The 17,462-nt window shown below is 41.2% G+C and overlaps 1 protein-coding gene across 2 annotated transcripts in view; it reads left to right on the top strand.

The window, feature by feature from the left end:
- LOC137346698 (PHD finger protein 12-like) overlaps positions 1 to 17,462 on the top strand; it is an 88,544-nt gene that overhangs the window by 28,920 nt on the left and 42,162 nt on the right. For both annotated transcript variants that reach the window (XM_068010406.1, XM_068010407.1), the window contains 2 exons: positions 9,265 to 9,337; positions 13,880 to 14,297. In XM_068010406.1, the coding sequence (XP_067866507.1) occupies positions 9,265 to 9,337; positions 13,880 to 14,297 (491 nt within the window). The remainder of the gene's footprint in view (positions 1 to 9,264; positions 9,338 to 13,879; positions 14,298 to 17,462) is intronic.

Below are 17,462 nucleotides of genomic sequence, written 5' to 3'. Positions count from 1 at the left end.
GACTTGTTGTGTTTTCCATATGTAGGAGAATGAATATAGCATGAAACTAAGGCATGTCCAAATCCCCACCATATGTTTGTAGCTTGAGCAATAAGTGTTTTCAACTATTGTGCCAGAGACCCTATCTAGTGCAGTGGTCTAATCCTCCTTACTGGGCATGCTTTTGCAAAATGTGAGCTCATCTGCTGTTCAAAATTTGATTGTAGGATGTTGCATTCTTCATTTTGGAAATGTAAAAAAAAAAATTCTGATATTGAATGCCTACCAAAGTTAAAATAGCCCAGGAATACTGCAGGATAGTGTTGAGCACCAGCTTTCTTTTTTGGCATACAGGGTATAACCAGAGAAAAATGGAATCAAGATTAATATTATGACACAATGCATCTTCCTCTTCTCTGCACCTTCAAAGATTACAAAATAATTATACTTAAGGAACGCCTTTTGACCCATTTTAATTCATCCAGAAAGACCCCACATCCCATGCCCAATTGCTACATGTCATTGTTAAATGATTCTAGGGTTCGCATCACTACTCCTTTGTCTGGAAATCAATTCCAAGTGTTGCTCACTCTTTGTATGAAGAACAACTTCCTACTTTCAGTCCTAAATTTACCATTTACTAATTTGAACTTGTGATTGTCCTACTCTTGCAATTTAATTTAAAGCAGTATTTACAGTTTCCGCTTTCTTAACTGTATCTTGCACCTCTAAGATCACTTCTTGGATTTCTTCAGAGGCTGAAAAGATCTTGTTTCTATAGGCTGTCTTCATAAATCCTACCTTTTGCTTTCTCTGCATTTTTTCAACCATGGAGTATAGAAAGTGTAAGGGGGGGGGGTACAAAAGTAATTAGGAGAGCGAAGAGGGGGCATGAAAAACCACTGTCAGACAAGATAAAGGAAAATCCCAAGGCATTTTATAAGTATATTAAGGGCAAGAGGATAACCAGGGAGAGAGTGGGGTGCATTAAGGACCAAAGTGGCAATCTGTTTGTGGAGCTGGAGAACAGAAGTGAGGTTTTGAATGGTTACTTTTCATCTGTATTCACTATGAAGAAGGACGATGTAGGTGTAGAAATCAGGGAGGGGGATTGTGATATACTTGAACATATTAGCATTGAAAGGGAATAAGTATTAGCTGTTTTAGCAGGCTTAAAAGTGGATAAATACCCAGGCCCAGATGAGATGTATCCCACTGCTATGTGAGGCAAGAGAGGAGATAGCAAGGGCTCTGACACAAATTTTCAAATCCTCTTTGGCCACAGGAGAAGTGCCAGAGGACTGGAGAACAGAAAATGTGGTACCATTATTCAAGAAGGGTAGCAAGGATAAACCAGGTAATTATAGATCAATGAGCCTAACGCCAGTGGTCGGGAAACTATTGGAAAAAATTCTGAGACACAGGATTAATCTCCATTTGGAGAGGCAGGGATTAATCAGGGATAGTCAGCATGGCTTTGTCAGGAGGAGATAGTGTCTGACAAACTTGATTGAATTTTTTGAGGAGGTGACTAGGTGTGTAGATGGGGGTAAAGCAGTTGATATAGTCAACATGGACTTCAGTAAGGCTTTTGATAAGGTCCCGCAAGGGAGATTGGTTAAGAAGGTAAGAGCCCATGGGATCCAGGGTAATTTGGCAAATTGAATCCAAAATTGGCTTAGTGGAAGGAAGCAGAGGGTGGTGGTCGAGGGTTGTTTTTACGAATGGAAGCCTGTGACCAGTGGTGTACCACAGGGATCGGTGCTGGGACCCTTACTGTTTGTAGTGTACATTAATGATTTAGACGTGAATATTGGAGGTATGATCAGTAAGTTCACAGATGACACGAAAATTGGTGGTGTCGTAAATAGTGAGGAGGAAAGCCTTAGATTGCAGGACGGTATAGTTGGGCTGGTAAGATGGGCGGAGCAGTGGTAGATGGAGTTTAATCCTGAAGTGAGGTGATGCACTTTGGGAGGATTAACAAGGCAAGGGAATATACAATGGATAGTAGGACTCCAGGAAGTACTTGATGTACTTGATCATAGATCACTGAAGGCAGCAGCACAGGTAGCTAAGGTGGTTAGGAAAGCATATGGGCAAGGCATAGAATATAAGAACAGGGAGGTTATGATGGAGCTGTACAAAATGCTAGTAAGGCCACAGCGGGAAAACTGTGTACAGTTCTGGGCACCACCTTATAGGAAGGATGTGATTGCACTGGAGAGAATGCAGAGGAGATTCACCTGGATGTTGCCTGGGCGGGAGGGTTTCAGTTATGAAGAGAGACTGGATAGGCTAGGGGTGTTTTCCTTGGAGTGGAGAAGGCTGAGGGGGGGACCTGATTGAGGTATACAAAATTATGAGGGGCATTGGTAGGATAGATAGGAAGAAACTTTTTCCCTTAGCGGAGGGGTCAATAACCAAGGGGCATAGATTTAAGGTAAGGTTCAGAGGGGAGTTGAGGAAAAAAATTTTCACTGATGTTAGTTGGAATCTGGAACACTGCCTGAAGGGGTGGTGGAGGCAGGAACCTTCACAACATTTAAGAAGTATTTAGATGAGCACTTGAAATGCCATAGCATACAAGGCTACGAGCCAAGTGCTGGAAAATGGGATTAGGTTGGATGGGTGCTTGATGGTCGGCGCTGACGCATTGGGCTGAAGGGCCTGTTTATGTGCTGTGTAACTCTATGACTCTATCTTCCTTGCTTCTTCGTGATTGGAATATTGATTTTTGTCTAATGAGTTGGCTTTGTTAATTGGATTTCCTGTTGGTGTTGGTTTCTTTTTGGTAGATAATTCGGATTTGCGGTAGGGTGCTCGATTTGCTGACAAGACAAAAATATTAGATTTCGCAAACAGATGGTCAACAAAAGACTTCAGGGTTGAGCAGATGCAATTTGTGTCAGTCTGATGTCTGTTGCAGTTGACTTTGACACGGAATATGGTGACAGGAAATTGATGCCACTACACCACCTTCAAAGAAACAAGGGAATATGTTTGAGAGTTTGAAGAGACTGAGAGTTTACAATACACATGCTAGATGCATTAAGCATCCTCTCTGTGGCCCACCAAAGGGAGAGATAGATCCTCATTCTTTCTCTTCTCCAGACCTGTTAGCATTCTGGAAGTGTGGTACCTAATTTAAAGCTTTGTTCCCTTGTCTGTGGCAAACAGGTTTTTAAAAATGCCTGTCTTCTAATTATGTGGCTGCCCGTTACTTTTTAAGAAGGAACAAGTAGCCTGATAACTTTAGGCATTTCCAACAAGAACATTAATTTCCATTGTTGGCATTGTACCCTTTAAAATGTTTATAAGTTCAGGATTTCTGGTGAGTTTTTTTTTAGTTTTGAATGCATTTAAATAACTATACTGATTTGTCTTGAGGCAGGTGAACTTAGTTTTATACTCCCAACAAATTGGTTGGATGCCTTTTGGTGTTAACCAGAGGAATTGCAACAGCAGTCTATTACTTAACTAGGAATGTAGATGGGTCAGTATGCCTGTGCTTTTGTGGCACAAGCCCAGGAAAGTTTTGGTAATGACTCAGAACCAGGTATCTTTTACTAAGCATTCTTGTAAAGATGTAGGATTTGCTAGATTTACGTTGATCTGAAACGCCCCCCCCCCCCCCCCTCCCCCGCCCCAGCCCCATCCTCTTCACATGTCACTCCTGTTCTAGGAGAGCTGACTTCATTTCAGTACGGTCATATTTACCTTTTGATTTGAGTGGTGCTCCAGCATTCTCATTGGACACTGTTGAAACCACAGCTCCAGGCTGTGTCTTGGTTTCAGAGTCTTTTGAGGTAAGACAAATGAAGAAAAGGAGGACCAAAGACACATGGACCCTCTGTATTCATGCAATCAAGACCTTTCATTTAAATCCAAAGGTTTAATGTTCAACTTTACAGAATGCTTTTCCCGCCCCTTTTTTGTTTTGAGAAAATTGAGATGTGGTTTGACTCATTCCAAACATGGCCAATGAGACTATAATAATGCATATTGCCATTATTACAGTTCTACCAAAGCACAGACTGATGAATAATCTAATATGTCCACTATTGAGGGAAAGCTTGTTCACTTGCATGGCAATCTGCAAATGACCGCATATAACAGAAGAGTATTCTGTTATCATTGGTGCAGAATGTTCGGATTATACTAGACTGAAGGTCAGTGATTCAGTTTTGGTGGAGTGTGCGCATTGTAATTGTGTTTGCATCACCACCCAGCTCACCCCACTGTTGAAACCTTTATCAAACCTCTGTCAATCTAGCCTTGATTTGATCTTTGGATTGACATCAGGTTTTTTCTTTGCACTTCTGTGAATTGTCTTTGGATATTTTTCTGGCATAAATGTGCTGTATAAGTGCAGGTTACTGTTTTTTCTTGTGGCTCCATTCACATCATTTATGCATGCCAAATTAAAGGTTGCAGCACAGTACTGTCCACTCCTGTAATTCAAAGTTGTTTAAATTATGAAGTTCTTTTAGTATTATATTCCCACTTTGCTGTTCTATTTGTTGCTTAATTTAAGTGACTGGATAATCCAAATTTAGTAGTACAATCATTTTTTTAATCAGGTTAGAACTATATAGCAGTATGTAAAGTGGCACATGGTGAACTGGCTGTATGTTTGAGCATAATAAATTTAGTTGGATCTTTTGAGGCAGTAGGGAGCTGTTGTGCATCATAGATTTGAGGGCTGTTTGACTAACTGAGGTCACCATCTTTGCGTTTCAAAGGCTTGCCATCGAAATATGTAGTTTATTACAGCTTGTATTTGCCACCCTACCTGCAACGATTTTAAAAGCAGTGATTTAGCAGTGGAATGTTTTCAACTGAATTTCAGGTGCCAGACCCTATGGGAGACACCAGACACATTACAGTAAATCCATTTTTGAGACTTAATTTCTATCCTGCCCATACCTTTTCTCCCTTTCAGTATCTCCTCCCAAGTTGTCTGCATAGATGGGTTTGATTGTGGCACGGATCAAAGGCAACTCTTAACTTGTCTCATCCAATACCCTACTATGTGCCCATTCTAAAAGGAGGTCACTGTGCAGTTGTTCTGGCTGACCTGATTTTTATTAGTTTTCATGCCCCTGCCCCACAATCTTCACTGAGTCAGTGAGATGCTGCTTTTCATTTTTTAAGGGGGAAAAAAAGTCAGTATCTGTTGTATATGCAAGTAATTAAGACTTACCTGAAGTATTGAAGAACTTGTGCACAGTTAATAGTTTGATTTTAGAAGAAAAAGTTGCATTGTTGGAGGAGTTGGCGATGGCTTAGGAAGATTTGGTTTATTTGCCTATATTTCACCACACAACAGGATTATATGTGGTCCAACTGTAAGATGGCATTCAAAATTAAGGCTAGAAAACATATTCCTTTTGCAAACTAAAATTGTGTTCACTGCACTTTTGTGTATTAACCAGCAGGAGGAGGAGTTTTTGCAGTAGTGAACTGCCAGATTTCTGGTGTTTACCATAAAGTCTGAAAAGAAGGTAGCTAGATCTCAGTGAGCTGTTTATGATGTATTTTACTGCACATGGCTCTACCAGATAACTTAGCATATATAAACTGCTCTTATTTTCTATGTGAACTGTGACGAGTAATGTTTTTAGAAACATCTGGTTTTAAATTTACTGAACAAGTGTAAATTCATCTGATTTATATATTTAATAAGATGGCTCCATCCCCATTAGAAATCAAAGTGATGAATCTGTATGGACAAGGAAACTTGTCAAATGACTCCTTTCAGGCTTCTCTGATTTTATTTTTAAACCATAAGAAAACTTGCTGATAGTGTATGACTAAATATTTCCATTTTATTTTTGAAGTGGTGAGATAGATTTATGCTGTGTGCATCTCTGTCTTTTGACGTTGACTAGCACACAGAGTTCCTCCCAATTTGTTCTTTGCATGTTTGTGCACAAAGCTGATTTTGACTTCTTTCCTGGAAGAATGGAAGTGGCTGCTTCCTAACTGGATTTTGACATCAGGATCCATTTGACATAAATTTAGAATCAACTTTTACAAGTCCTAAAGGCCTGAGAAGCTTCCAAGTTTTCAACCTCAGTGGCATTCTTCATTTTTTGTTTGAAGAAAGTATCACCTTTTTTGTATATGGGGGAATCTGTTTCTTTGTGCGTTGTGTAGAAGGTCTCATTGTAATGGGAGGTACTTGTTTTTTTTGTTTGGTTGTGGGAAGGTCTTGTTTTTTGTCTGGTTCTTCAATTACATCATTTATTAATATGGCTTATTCATACATACAAACATACGAATTAGGAGCAGGCCACTCGGCCCCTCTAGCCTGCTGTGCCATTTAACAAGATCATGGCTGACCTGATTGTAACCTCGACTCCACATTCCCACCTACCCCTGATAACCTTTCACCCTCTTGCTTATCAAGAATTTACCTACCTCTGCCTTAATATTCAAAGACTCTGTTTCCACCGCCTTTTGAGGAAGAGAGTACCAAAGACTCTCAACCCTCTGAGAGAAAAAGTTTCTCCTCATCTCTGTTTTAAATGAGCGACCCCTTATTTTTAAACAGTGACCCCTAGTTCTAGATTCTCCCACAAGAGGAAATATCTTATCCACATCCACTCTGTCATAACCCCTCAGAATCTTATATGTTTTAATCAAGTCACATCTTGCTCTTCTAAAGTCGAGCGGATACACACCTAGCCTGTCCAACTTCTGCTGTAGAAATATAATTTTTTTTCCAGTTAGCTTTACAGGTTGTTTGTCTAGCTTATTGAGAATAAAATGATTCGCTGCATTGAATCAGGCATACTTGTGAATAACTTGAATCTAAATTGCTTGCCTATCAAAACTAAGTGGAATTTGTATACTTGCTTGCAAGAAAGATGACTGTTTAATAGAGCTTGCTTCAATGAAACTTGGCTGCCATCAGATAGCTGAAGCTCGGTTTCATACTTGAAAAAACATTCTAGGGGCAAAAAGCACTACCTTTTCTTTTTACAGGTGCTGTGTGTGTTTAGTGATAATTAAACTCCCTTATTGCTGACCTGTACCTTTTTAAGTATATAGTTGCATGTAGATTTAAAAGATGCTCACTGCAATCTGCAGCGGACATTTCCCTTAATAGAATATTTGTAATCTCTAAACCCCAGGTGATGAATATTTAAAATTGAATCTTGGTTTTGTTGCCAGAAAAAGTTGCCATATTATATATTCAAACGCAAGGAGTTAATGGGCAGGCAAAGACCAGTAGGTTCATCGTGTCTGGTTCACATCTTGATGGCCGCACCAGCATGATTAAACACTTCTTCCAATCCACCCACCCTTGCAGTTTTGTAATCTCCTAGGAGAGGCAAAAAATAGAGAACCGCATGGAAAATAAGGGGAAAAATACTTTGAACCTCTGGCAGTCTAAACCCATCCTGGAGATCTCGTGGACCAAGTGTTATCTACAAAGAAACTTAACTTCTATATGATGCTATTTCTGACCCTGTCAAGAACTGGTCCAATCTTCTATTGAAGGCAAAAAAAGTTAGCACCCACCACACCAGCTGGTGAACAGTGTATTCCAGAGGCTTACAGCTCTGAAAAGGAGAACCACCTAATATCCAGTCTATTCCGTCTCTTAATTTAAAACTATGTCTCCTGGTGCTGCCTAATCTGTTAAACTGTGATGGTCTATCAATAGGGACGCTATCCAGCCTTTTAACTATTTTACAGACTTCTACCAGGTCGCCTTCAAATCTATGCTGCTGTAAAGTAAATAGACCAAGTCTTTGAGCCTATCTGAGTAGCTGAAGTTTGTTCAGCTAGGGATGATTCTTTAGCTCTCTTTTGGACCTTTTCCAAGATCACTATCATTCACTATGCAGAGGTACAAAAACTGGATGCAGTACTCTAAATGCAGCCTGACCAGTGATCAGTCCAGTGTTAAAATTGTGTCATTTTGATTTATACTGTGATTCTGTTAATACAATCCAATACTACTTGCTTTAACTAGTTTCTCTACATTGGCCATGAACCTACCTGTGCACAGTAACACCTAGATCTCTCTCTCCTCTTTGAGTATTGTTCCCTGCAAATGATGAGTATTCTATGTTGGTCTTGCCAACATGCATGATGTTACTTTATCTATATGCCAAACACACACTTCCAAAAGAGCAAAGCAGTTGCAAGAGAAGTTCCACTTATTACAGTAATTGGTTACAGCTGTCGCTGAGGTATTGGAATTCTTGTTAACTCCCTCCCTAACAGCACTGTGAGATTACCTATGCCAAAAAGACTGCAGCGGTTCGGGAGGGCAGCTCACTACCACCTTCTCGAGGGCAATTAGGGATGGGCAATAAATGCTGGGCTTGCCAGCGATGCCCATGTCCCATGAACAACTAAAGACAATTTCGAAAAGTCAGTTGATGCTCTGCAGTGGCTCAGTGAGTTTATCCATTGAGTAGTTGAACCATGCATACCAGAGAAGTTCCAAGATTCATTGCTGATCTCTGCTGCGTTAGCTAATCTCAGTGAAGGGGGTGCAACGATTTGCTTCAGTATTTTTGAGTTGGAAAGGGAAAAATGAAGCATGATTCCTGTGCCTCAGTGCATTTGGTGACCCCTGCTGGATGCGCTCATGTGGATGCCTGCGAAGATTATGATACCCATGCAGCTGAATTGCATGCTGTCACAACTCGGGTAATGGAAAGTGAAGAAAACATTAGCACAGTTTCAGTATCGTCTATGCTTATTGAGTAAGTTTACTTAATTTTTAGCAGTGTTGCTGTGGTAGGGCTTCATCCTGAAAATGACATGAATTTATGTAGCATTTTAGCATGTTGCAGAAACATCCCAATTACAATGAATGCCACAACATCATGCAAGGCTTCATCTGAAGGACAATCCCTCCGACAGTGTGTATCAATATTGCACTGCAGTGTCAGACTAGTTTTCTGTGTTCAAGTTGTAGGTTAGAACGTAAGCCCACGATCTTGTGATGCAGATTTGTGAGTGCTGTCAGTTGGCTCAAGCTATCCCCTCTGGGATGGAAGAATAAGCAGGCTATGTACTGCTTTTTAGAATCCGCTGTGTCTGTTGAACTGGTTGGAGATTGCTGATTTTCCAGTTCTAACACTAGTCTTTAACGGTATTCAAAATGTTTTTCCAGAATTTCCATATTTGTTTTCAGTTATCTACAAGGAATGCTGCAATGAGTTAGAATTTAGTTTGTATTGTGTATCGTTTTGACATTTAAATGGTATTAAGTTCTGAATGCAGCTAGCTGAACTGCTTTCTTCTTTGTTACAGTAACCCTCCACTTAGTGAGGAGATGCTTCCACCTGGGGACTGGATGTGTCATAGGTGCACAGTTCGCAGAAAAGTAAGTAGGTTTGCTTTTAAAAAATGCATAGAGCTTTACTGGTAATGAAGGGAATATAAACTATTCTCTGACCCATTATCTCCTCCTCTCCCAAAGGCAGTTTCATAGGAATGTAGCCCTCTTGATTCATGCAAAGTAGCCAATCTAGTATGTGAATCAAGACGGTGAGTTTCAGTAAGCTGCTTTTTCATTTCATGAGGTATCGTCGTTAAACCCTATTCTGTTAAATGATGTGTGCACACATGCACTTTCTGGCAGTGATTGCTGGGAGACTATCAACTTTTTTTTTCACCCTAGAATGCTTCCTAACTCTGAGACTAAGGCTACTCGTGATGCTTGCACCAAGAGATTAGTGCCCCATTTCAGCTGTGGTGCCATTCGATGCTGAAGTTGAGTGCATACAAAACCCGCAAATCAACCTTAATAAAAACAGAAAGTACTGGAAATACTCAGGCCAGGCAGCATATGTGGAAAGAAAAGCAGAGTTAACGTTTCAGGTCTGTGACCTTTCATCAGAACTGGCAAAGGTTAGAAAAGAATTCGGTTTTAAGCGAGTGAAGTGGGGTGGGGGGGGGGGAGCGGGGAACGCAGGTGGTTGGAAGGGAAGAGAACAAAAGTGAAGGTGTGTGATGGGCAGAGGGCAGGAGAGATTAAATAACAAAGTTGTCCTGGGATAAAGGCAAAGAGTATGTTAATGCTTGCAGTGAAAGACAAAGCATTAGTCCAGAGAGAGTATTAGTAGTAGAATAATGAGCAGCTCTGTCTACATGAAAAACAGGCACATGGTAAAAAAAAATTAAACTTAAAAAAAAAAAAGACCAGTCATGCTCTGAAATTGTTGAACTCAGTGTTCAGTCCGCCAGGCTGTACAGTGACTAATTGAAAGATCAGGTGCTGCTCCTTGAGCTGACGTTGATGTTCACTGGAACACTGTGGGCATGAGAGGTGGGTGGGGGTGGATCTTGAAATGGAAAGCGACCGGAAGCTCGGGGTCATGCGTTTGGACTGAGTGGAGGTGTTCCTCAAAGCAGTCACCCAATATAGAACATAGAACATTACAGCGCAGTACAGGCCCTTCAGCCCTCGATGTTGCGCCGACCTGTGAAACCATCTGACCTACACTATTCCATTTTCATCCATATGTCTATCCAATGACCACTTAAATACCCTTAAAGTTGGCGAGTCCACTACTGTTGCAGGCAGGGCGTTCCACGCCCCTACTACTCTCTGAGTAAAGAAACTACCTCTGACATCTGTCCTATATCTATCACCCCTCAACTTAAAGCTATGTCCCCTCGTGTTTGCCATCACCATCCGAGGAAAAAGACTCTCACTATCCACCCTATCTAACCCTCTGATTATCTTATATGTCTCTATTAAGTCACCTCTCCTCCTCCTTCTCTCCAACGAAAACAACCTCAAGTCCCTCAGCCTTTCCTCGTAAGACCTTCCCTCCATACCAGGCAACATCCTAGTAAATCTCCTCTGCACCCTTTCCAAAACTTCCACATCCTTCCTATAATGCGGTGACCAGAACTGCACGCAATACTCCAGGTGCGGCCGCACCAGAGTTTTGTACAGCTGCAGCATGACCTCGTGGCTCCGAAACTCGATCCCCCTACTAATAAAAGCTAACACACCATATGCCTTCTTAACAGCCCTATTAACCTGGGTGGCAACTTTCAGGGATTTATGTACCTGGACACCAAGATCTCTCTGCTCATCTACACTACCAAGAATCTTCCCATTAGCCCAGTACTCTGCATTCCTGTTACTCCTTCCAAAGTGAATCACCTCACACTTTTCCGCATTAAACTCCATTTGCCATCTCTCAGCCCAGCTCTGCAGCCTATCTATGTCCCTCTGTAACCTACAACATCCTTCGGCACAATCCACAACTCCACCGACCTTCGTGTCATCCGCAAATTACTAACCCACCCTTCTACACCCTCATCCAGGTCATTTATAAAAATGACAAACAGCAGTGGCCCCAAAACAGATCCTTGCGGTTTGGTCTCCCCAATATAGAGGCGACCGCATTGTGAGCAATGAATACAGTATACTAAATTGAAGGAAATACAAGTAAATCGTTGCTTCACGTGGAAGAAGTGTTTGGGGCCTTGGATGGTGAGGAGAGAGGAGGTAAAAGGGCAAGTATTACACTTCCTGTAGGTTCCAACGACATAGGTAGGACGAGGAAAGAGGTTCTGCTGAGGGACTAAGAGCAGCTTGGGGCTAAATTAAAAAGCAAAACCACAAAGGTAATAATCTCCGGATTACTACCTGAGCTACATGCAAATTGGCGTAGGGTAAATAAGATTGGAGAGGTAAACGCGTGGCTCAGAGATTGGTGTGGAAGAAATGGTTTCCGATTCATGGGGCACTGGCAGCAGTACTGGGGAAGAAGAGAGCTGTTCCGTTGGGATGAGCTCCATTTGAACCATGCTGGGACCAGTGTCCTGGCGAATTTTATAACTAGGGTTGTAGACAGGACTTTAAACTAATTGGGGGGGGAGGGGAGGGTTCAATTCAAGGGAAGTTTAAAAAATCAAAAAGAAGTGAGAGCAGAGGTGCAGGGTAGTGAAGAGGCAAATGGTAATCGAGGTGTGACAGGAAGGGGCAGAAAATATAAGCAGAAGAGTGCAGCAGAAATTGGAACCAGAATGAGGAGTAATGGCAAAAAGTCAAAGTTTAAGGCTCTTTATCTGAATGCACACAGCATTTGTAACAAGATAGATGAGTTGAGGCACAAATAGAAATTAGTGAGTATGAATTGATAGCTATTACAGAGACGTGGTTGCAGGGTGACCAAGACTGGGAACTCAATAGTCAAGGGTATTTGACGTTCTGGGAAAATAGACAAAAAGGAGAAGGAGGTAGGATAGCTTTGTTGATAAAGGAAGGTATCAGTGCGGTGGTGAGTAGTGATATAGGTGCAATAGATGATGATGTGGAATTAGTTTCTGACATGTCTTCCTTTTTCCTCAACCAAGGATTCCCCCCAATATGGCTGACAGGGGCCTCAACCGTCTCCGACCTATTTCCCACACTTCTGCCCTTCCCCTCCCTCCCAGAACCGTGGCAGGGTTCCCCTTGTCCTTACTTTCCACCCCACTAGCCTCCACACCCAAAGGATCATCTTCAGCCATTTCCGCCACCTCCAGCGTGATGCCACCACCAAACGCATCTACCCTTCCCCTCCCCTGTCAGCATTCCAAAGTGATCGTTCCCTCTGCGACACCCTGGTCCACTCCATCACCCCCAACATCTCATCCCCTTCCCACGGCACTTTCCCATGCAATCACAAGAGGTGTAATACCTGCCCTTTTACCTCCTCTCTCCTCACCATCCAAGGCCCCAAACACTCCTTCCAGGTGAAGCAGCGATTTACTTGTATTTCCTTCAATTTAGTATACTGTATTCGCTGCTCACAACGTGGTTGCCTCTATATTGGGGAGACAAAGCACAGATTGGGTGATGGCTTTGAGGAACACCTCCACTCAGTCCGAACATATGACCCCAAGCTTCCAGTTGCTTGCCATTTCAACACCCACCCCCCCCCCGCCCCCATGCTCTCATGCCCACATGTCTGTCTTTGACCTGTTCCAGTGAGCATCAGCAAAAGCTCAAGGAGCAGCACCTGATCTTTCAATTAGGCACTCTACAGCCTTGTGGCCTAAACATTGAGTTCAATAATTTCAGAGCATGACTGGTCTTTTTTTAATATTTTTTTTAACTTAATTTAATTTTTTAACCATGTGCATGTTTGTCATGTAGACAGAGCTGCTCATTATTCTGCTATTAACACTGTCTCTGGACTAATGCTTTGTCTTTCACCACAAGCATTAACACACTCTTTGCATTTGTTCCAGGACAGCTTTGTTATTTAATCTCTCCTGCCCTCTGCCCTATCACACACCTACCCTTTTGTTCGCTTCCCCACCAACCCCACTCCCCCCTCCCCTCTCATCCCCTCACCCCCGACTTCACTTGCTTAAAACCTAATTCTTCTCTAACTTTTGCCAGTCTGATGAAAGGTCACAAACCTGAAACTTTAACTCTGCTTCTTTTCACATATGCTGCCTGACCTGCTGAGTATTTCCAGTACTTTCTGTTTTTATTTCAGATTTCCAGCATCTGCAGTATTTTGCTTTTATTTCACAAATCACCCTCCTGTCCCGCATGTCTCCCAGTAAAAATTGACTAGATTTCAAAGTCTATTAGGTAATCGCTTGTTTAAAATTGACCTATTTGGAAACCTTCTCGCCATTTGCCCTTAATTGTACAATGGTGGTAAATTCTTAAAAATCCACTAGGTATCTAAACTATGTGGGAGTTGAAGATAATCCATTTGTGCTGTTCAATTAATTACAAGTCACTTGATCTTGGGTTCAATTCAGTTAAATCTTTCAATTTTAGAGCATTTCAGCTTTTCTTTGTTAGCTGCCATGTCACATACTTGTTACAGCTCTCATACTTTTTATTTCTGTTAACAGTCTTGTCTCTTTTGGCAAATAATTAAAATGTTCTCCCTTTGTGTAGAAGCAAGAGAAAAAAGAAAGACTCAGCCAAGTAAATGGAGTTATGGACAAACAGACGGTTAAAAGGACAGCATCCCCTACTGTCGACATGGAATTCCCTGACAAAACTTCCAGTAAAGCATTGGATTCCAGGGTGGAAAGTAACTGTAGATCATTTGCACAAACAAAAAGTTTGGAAAGGCGTGTTAGCCGGCCCGGCACGCCGACGTCAAATGCAAGCACTGACACGCCCACTTCGGAGCAGAACGAGGTGGACGATGACATGATTGATGTAGACGATGAAAATGCTGCCATGGAGGTGGACTGCTCCCAATTGCAAATAAGGAATCCATTTGAAATACTTATAGCAGCAGCAATGGAGCGAAATCCAACTCAGTTTCAACTTCCAAATGAACTGACGTGTACCACAGCACTTCCAGGTGAGGGAGTCAGTGTAACTGCATATAACGAGTTGCTTATTTTCTTAGTGAGAATCATCATGCCTTCATCTTTTAAGTTCCAAAATCACTCTTCCAATCTGTTGAACACAGTGTAAGTATAATTAAAAGTTGCAGGTTGTATACATTTGTACAAATCATAATAGTCATTAGATAAATATTTCAATATAATTGCCACATTGAGGTTTCCAGCTGCATAATAGCTTTGCGTCAATGCAAGTGTTAACCACATCTTATGGATTTTATTTTGGACAATTGAATCATGGCAATGATGCAGTTGGTTTGCCAAGATGTTATATTTGGGTCAGGTATACATTTATCCAACCTTTCATTTAAATTATTAACACGTTGCAATATAAAATTGGTATGCCCACTAGTGTATTAAAGTTCCAAACTAAAGGTGAATATATATTCTCAAGTATGTTAAATGACATGCTAACGAGATTAAATGAAGAGGTAATTCCTGGTTCCTGTATTCTTGCTGAATATTCAAAAGAGAACTTCATCCACATTGGATGAATTGACTCTAAAGAAATGGGCACTAAATTAAGTTCAGTAGCTGCAGCGTTGCTGTTGTCACAAATAAATTTTTAATAGGTGTAAGGAATCTCATCAGTCAATGATTTTAAATGACTTGGTGTGTTTTTGCCATTGATACCTCTTTCAATTACAGCCTGTGAAACTTCAGACAAGACCATCTTTGTTGTTTTTATAGTAATTATTGGTTGCTCATCTATACAGCATCAGCACTGATCAACGTCAGCATTGTGCAGCTATAATTAGTGGGAATTCAGTCTTCCTTTATCAGAGGGAATAAGTTGCCAAATGATTGATCCAGAATTGTTTGGGTAGTCTTCAGGTGTGTAGTGTAGGAATATTACAGAATTTCAAGTAGCTTGGTGTTATTGCAAGGTCAGACCAAAGGCCAAGGGGGCAGTTATAGTATAGTACTGTTCTTGAAGCATCTGCAGCAAATAAACAAGAAATATACTGTAATATAATAAACATTTGTGAAAAGCAGGTCGTGAAGTTGGCGTTAGTCTAGCAATGTGAACGTCTCGGTGTACCAGCCCCATCAACGCACTTCATGAAAAGATCTTTTGGGAGGCATTCAGATTTCGGTAGAAGTGTACAAGGCATCTTTGGGTTGTTATTTTCCGACTACCCAGTAGAACCCTCTTTCAGTTCAGGTCAGTCTCGGGTACCTTATTTGAATGTGTGTTGCAGCTCAGACTGGATAGTGGGGAGCAGCAAACACAAAGAGTGTTCGATTAAAATTACTGACCTCGTGGCATGTATGTACTTAACATATGGGTCAATACCCTTCCCTTTTATAAAGGGATAATATGTACCAACTAGATTAATTGTGCCTTTGAATTCCCTTAATGGTAATCTGAACGCTGGCCCTAATGTGGAATGGGATCAGTGCTTATAATATATAATCATTTTGTCATATTTATGTTTAAGTTGATTTGAAACTCCCCTTTTTTCCCCCCATCCCCCCCAATAACTTTTTTGGTGCTGTAAGACAATTAGCAATGCAGGAAAGTCCTCTTTTATTGTAGACCGATTTTAAAACAAGACAAACAAATTTGCAATAGCAAACTGCAGCATAGTGAAAGTTTATCTCTGGAACACTTTTATTGGAATTACAGATGTATGAATTTAACTATTGTATTTTCTGTCTCATTCCTAAACAGTCGTTGAAAATAATATTCCTGTCAAAGAATGAACCATTTGCAGTGCAGCTGCAGAGAAAGGGAAGGTGTGACTCTCTTGGTTGTGCTGCAAAATGCCCATTCAGTGCTGAAAGGGTTAGAAACCCAAATGGGTCAAACACTTAGCATTTTGGAATTTTGACTACAGGATTTTGGGTAGGAGGATTTCTGCAGCAGATTCCTTCTATAAGATGAAGAGGTACTCTGGTTTCACTACATCCCGTGTTCCATTCCATACAGAGATAACTTTTCTAAATGCCACATATGGTATCATACGTTGGAAGATGTTTAGGCTCTAAGATTAAACTGGCAAATTACAAGGATGTAGATGGAGTGCTTTGTACCGACTCATTCTGTGCACTTGTAACAATTCTCCCTTCCTCCCTTCCTCCCTGGTCTCCCTCTGACAGCTTTTAGTCACAACCTCAATTCAACTTACTTTGAGAAGGTGTAAAGCAACATATGTATTTGGTTGCTGGGAAATGCATGGATAAAGTATTGGCTGATAGAGCAGGGGAATGGGGCTGACTGGTTGCTCACCAGAGAGCCAGCGTGGACTCGATCGGCTGAATGGCCTCCTTCTGTGTTTGACTCTGACTCTATGAATTCTCCTGCTGATTAATCTCCTGTCTCACTGCTGCCACTGTCAGGCACTTCCATTAAACCTTCAATTTCACTAACCGAAGAATGGCTTAGAAAACCAGTACAGAGTGGTGCCCAGATAATCTATTAAAAATCCCCAAATCGTTTCAGCATTGTTTCATGTGTTTTTTCCATCCTGTTGTGTGTGCAGCAATACTAAGTGGTTATGTACTATAAAATGAAGAGCACATGGTGATCTTCTATATCATATCTATATTTGGTGAGATGTGTTCTCAGAAAGTAATTGTGTTCGGGTCTGTTTATCTTTCTCCCAGTGATTAGAAGACAGCACTGGCAGAAGCCTGCTGTGTTGCAAACAAAATTATTAACTGCTTTTATTTAAAACAAAACAACTGTATTTGTCTAATACTTGTGGGAGGAAATAACCACATAATCCCATGCTGAAATGCTTGAGTTTTTATTCTTGTGGTGTGGCAGCAGTTGCTGACAGCCATTGAGGATAAAGATGTTCTGGAGACTAGAAAAATAATTTATAATTCAGTCACTCCCTTTTGTCAGTTAACAAGGTAAGCGGGCCTTACTGCACATTATAGATTTTTACTGCCTTGGTGAACATATATTGGTTTAGAATATGTTCTCCCTGATTTCAACAGATTACTGTATCAAAATGCATTTTATGTCCCCATAAAGTAATTTGGTCCAATATATCTGAGCCATCGAAGTCCACAGCATGAAAGGGATTATTCAGCCCATCATGTCTGTGCTGGTTGTTTGCTAGAGTAATCCAAGGCTAGCCCCACTGTCCTGCTTTTTCTCCATGGCTGCC

The sequence above is a fragment of the Heterodontus francisci genome, chromosome 30 (genome assembly GCF_036365525.1).
Source record: "Heterodontus francisci isolate sHetFra1 chromosome 30, sHetFra1.hap1, whole genome shotgun sequence".
NCBI classification, from domain to species: domain Eukaryota; kingdom Metazoa; phylum Chordata; class Chondrichthyes; order Heterodontiformes; family Heterodontidae; genus Heterodontus; species Heterodontus francisci.
This window is presented reverse-complemented; position numbering and strand designations above follow the sequence as displayed.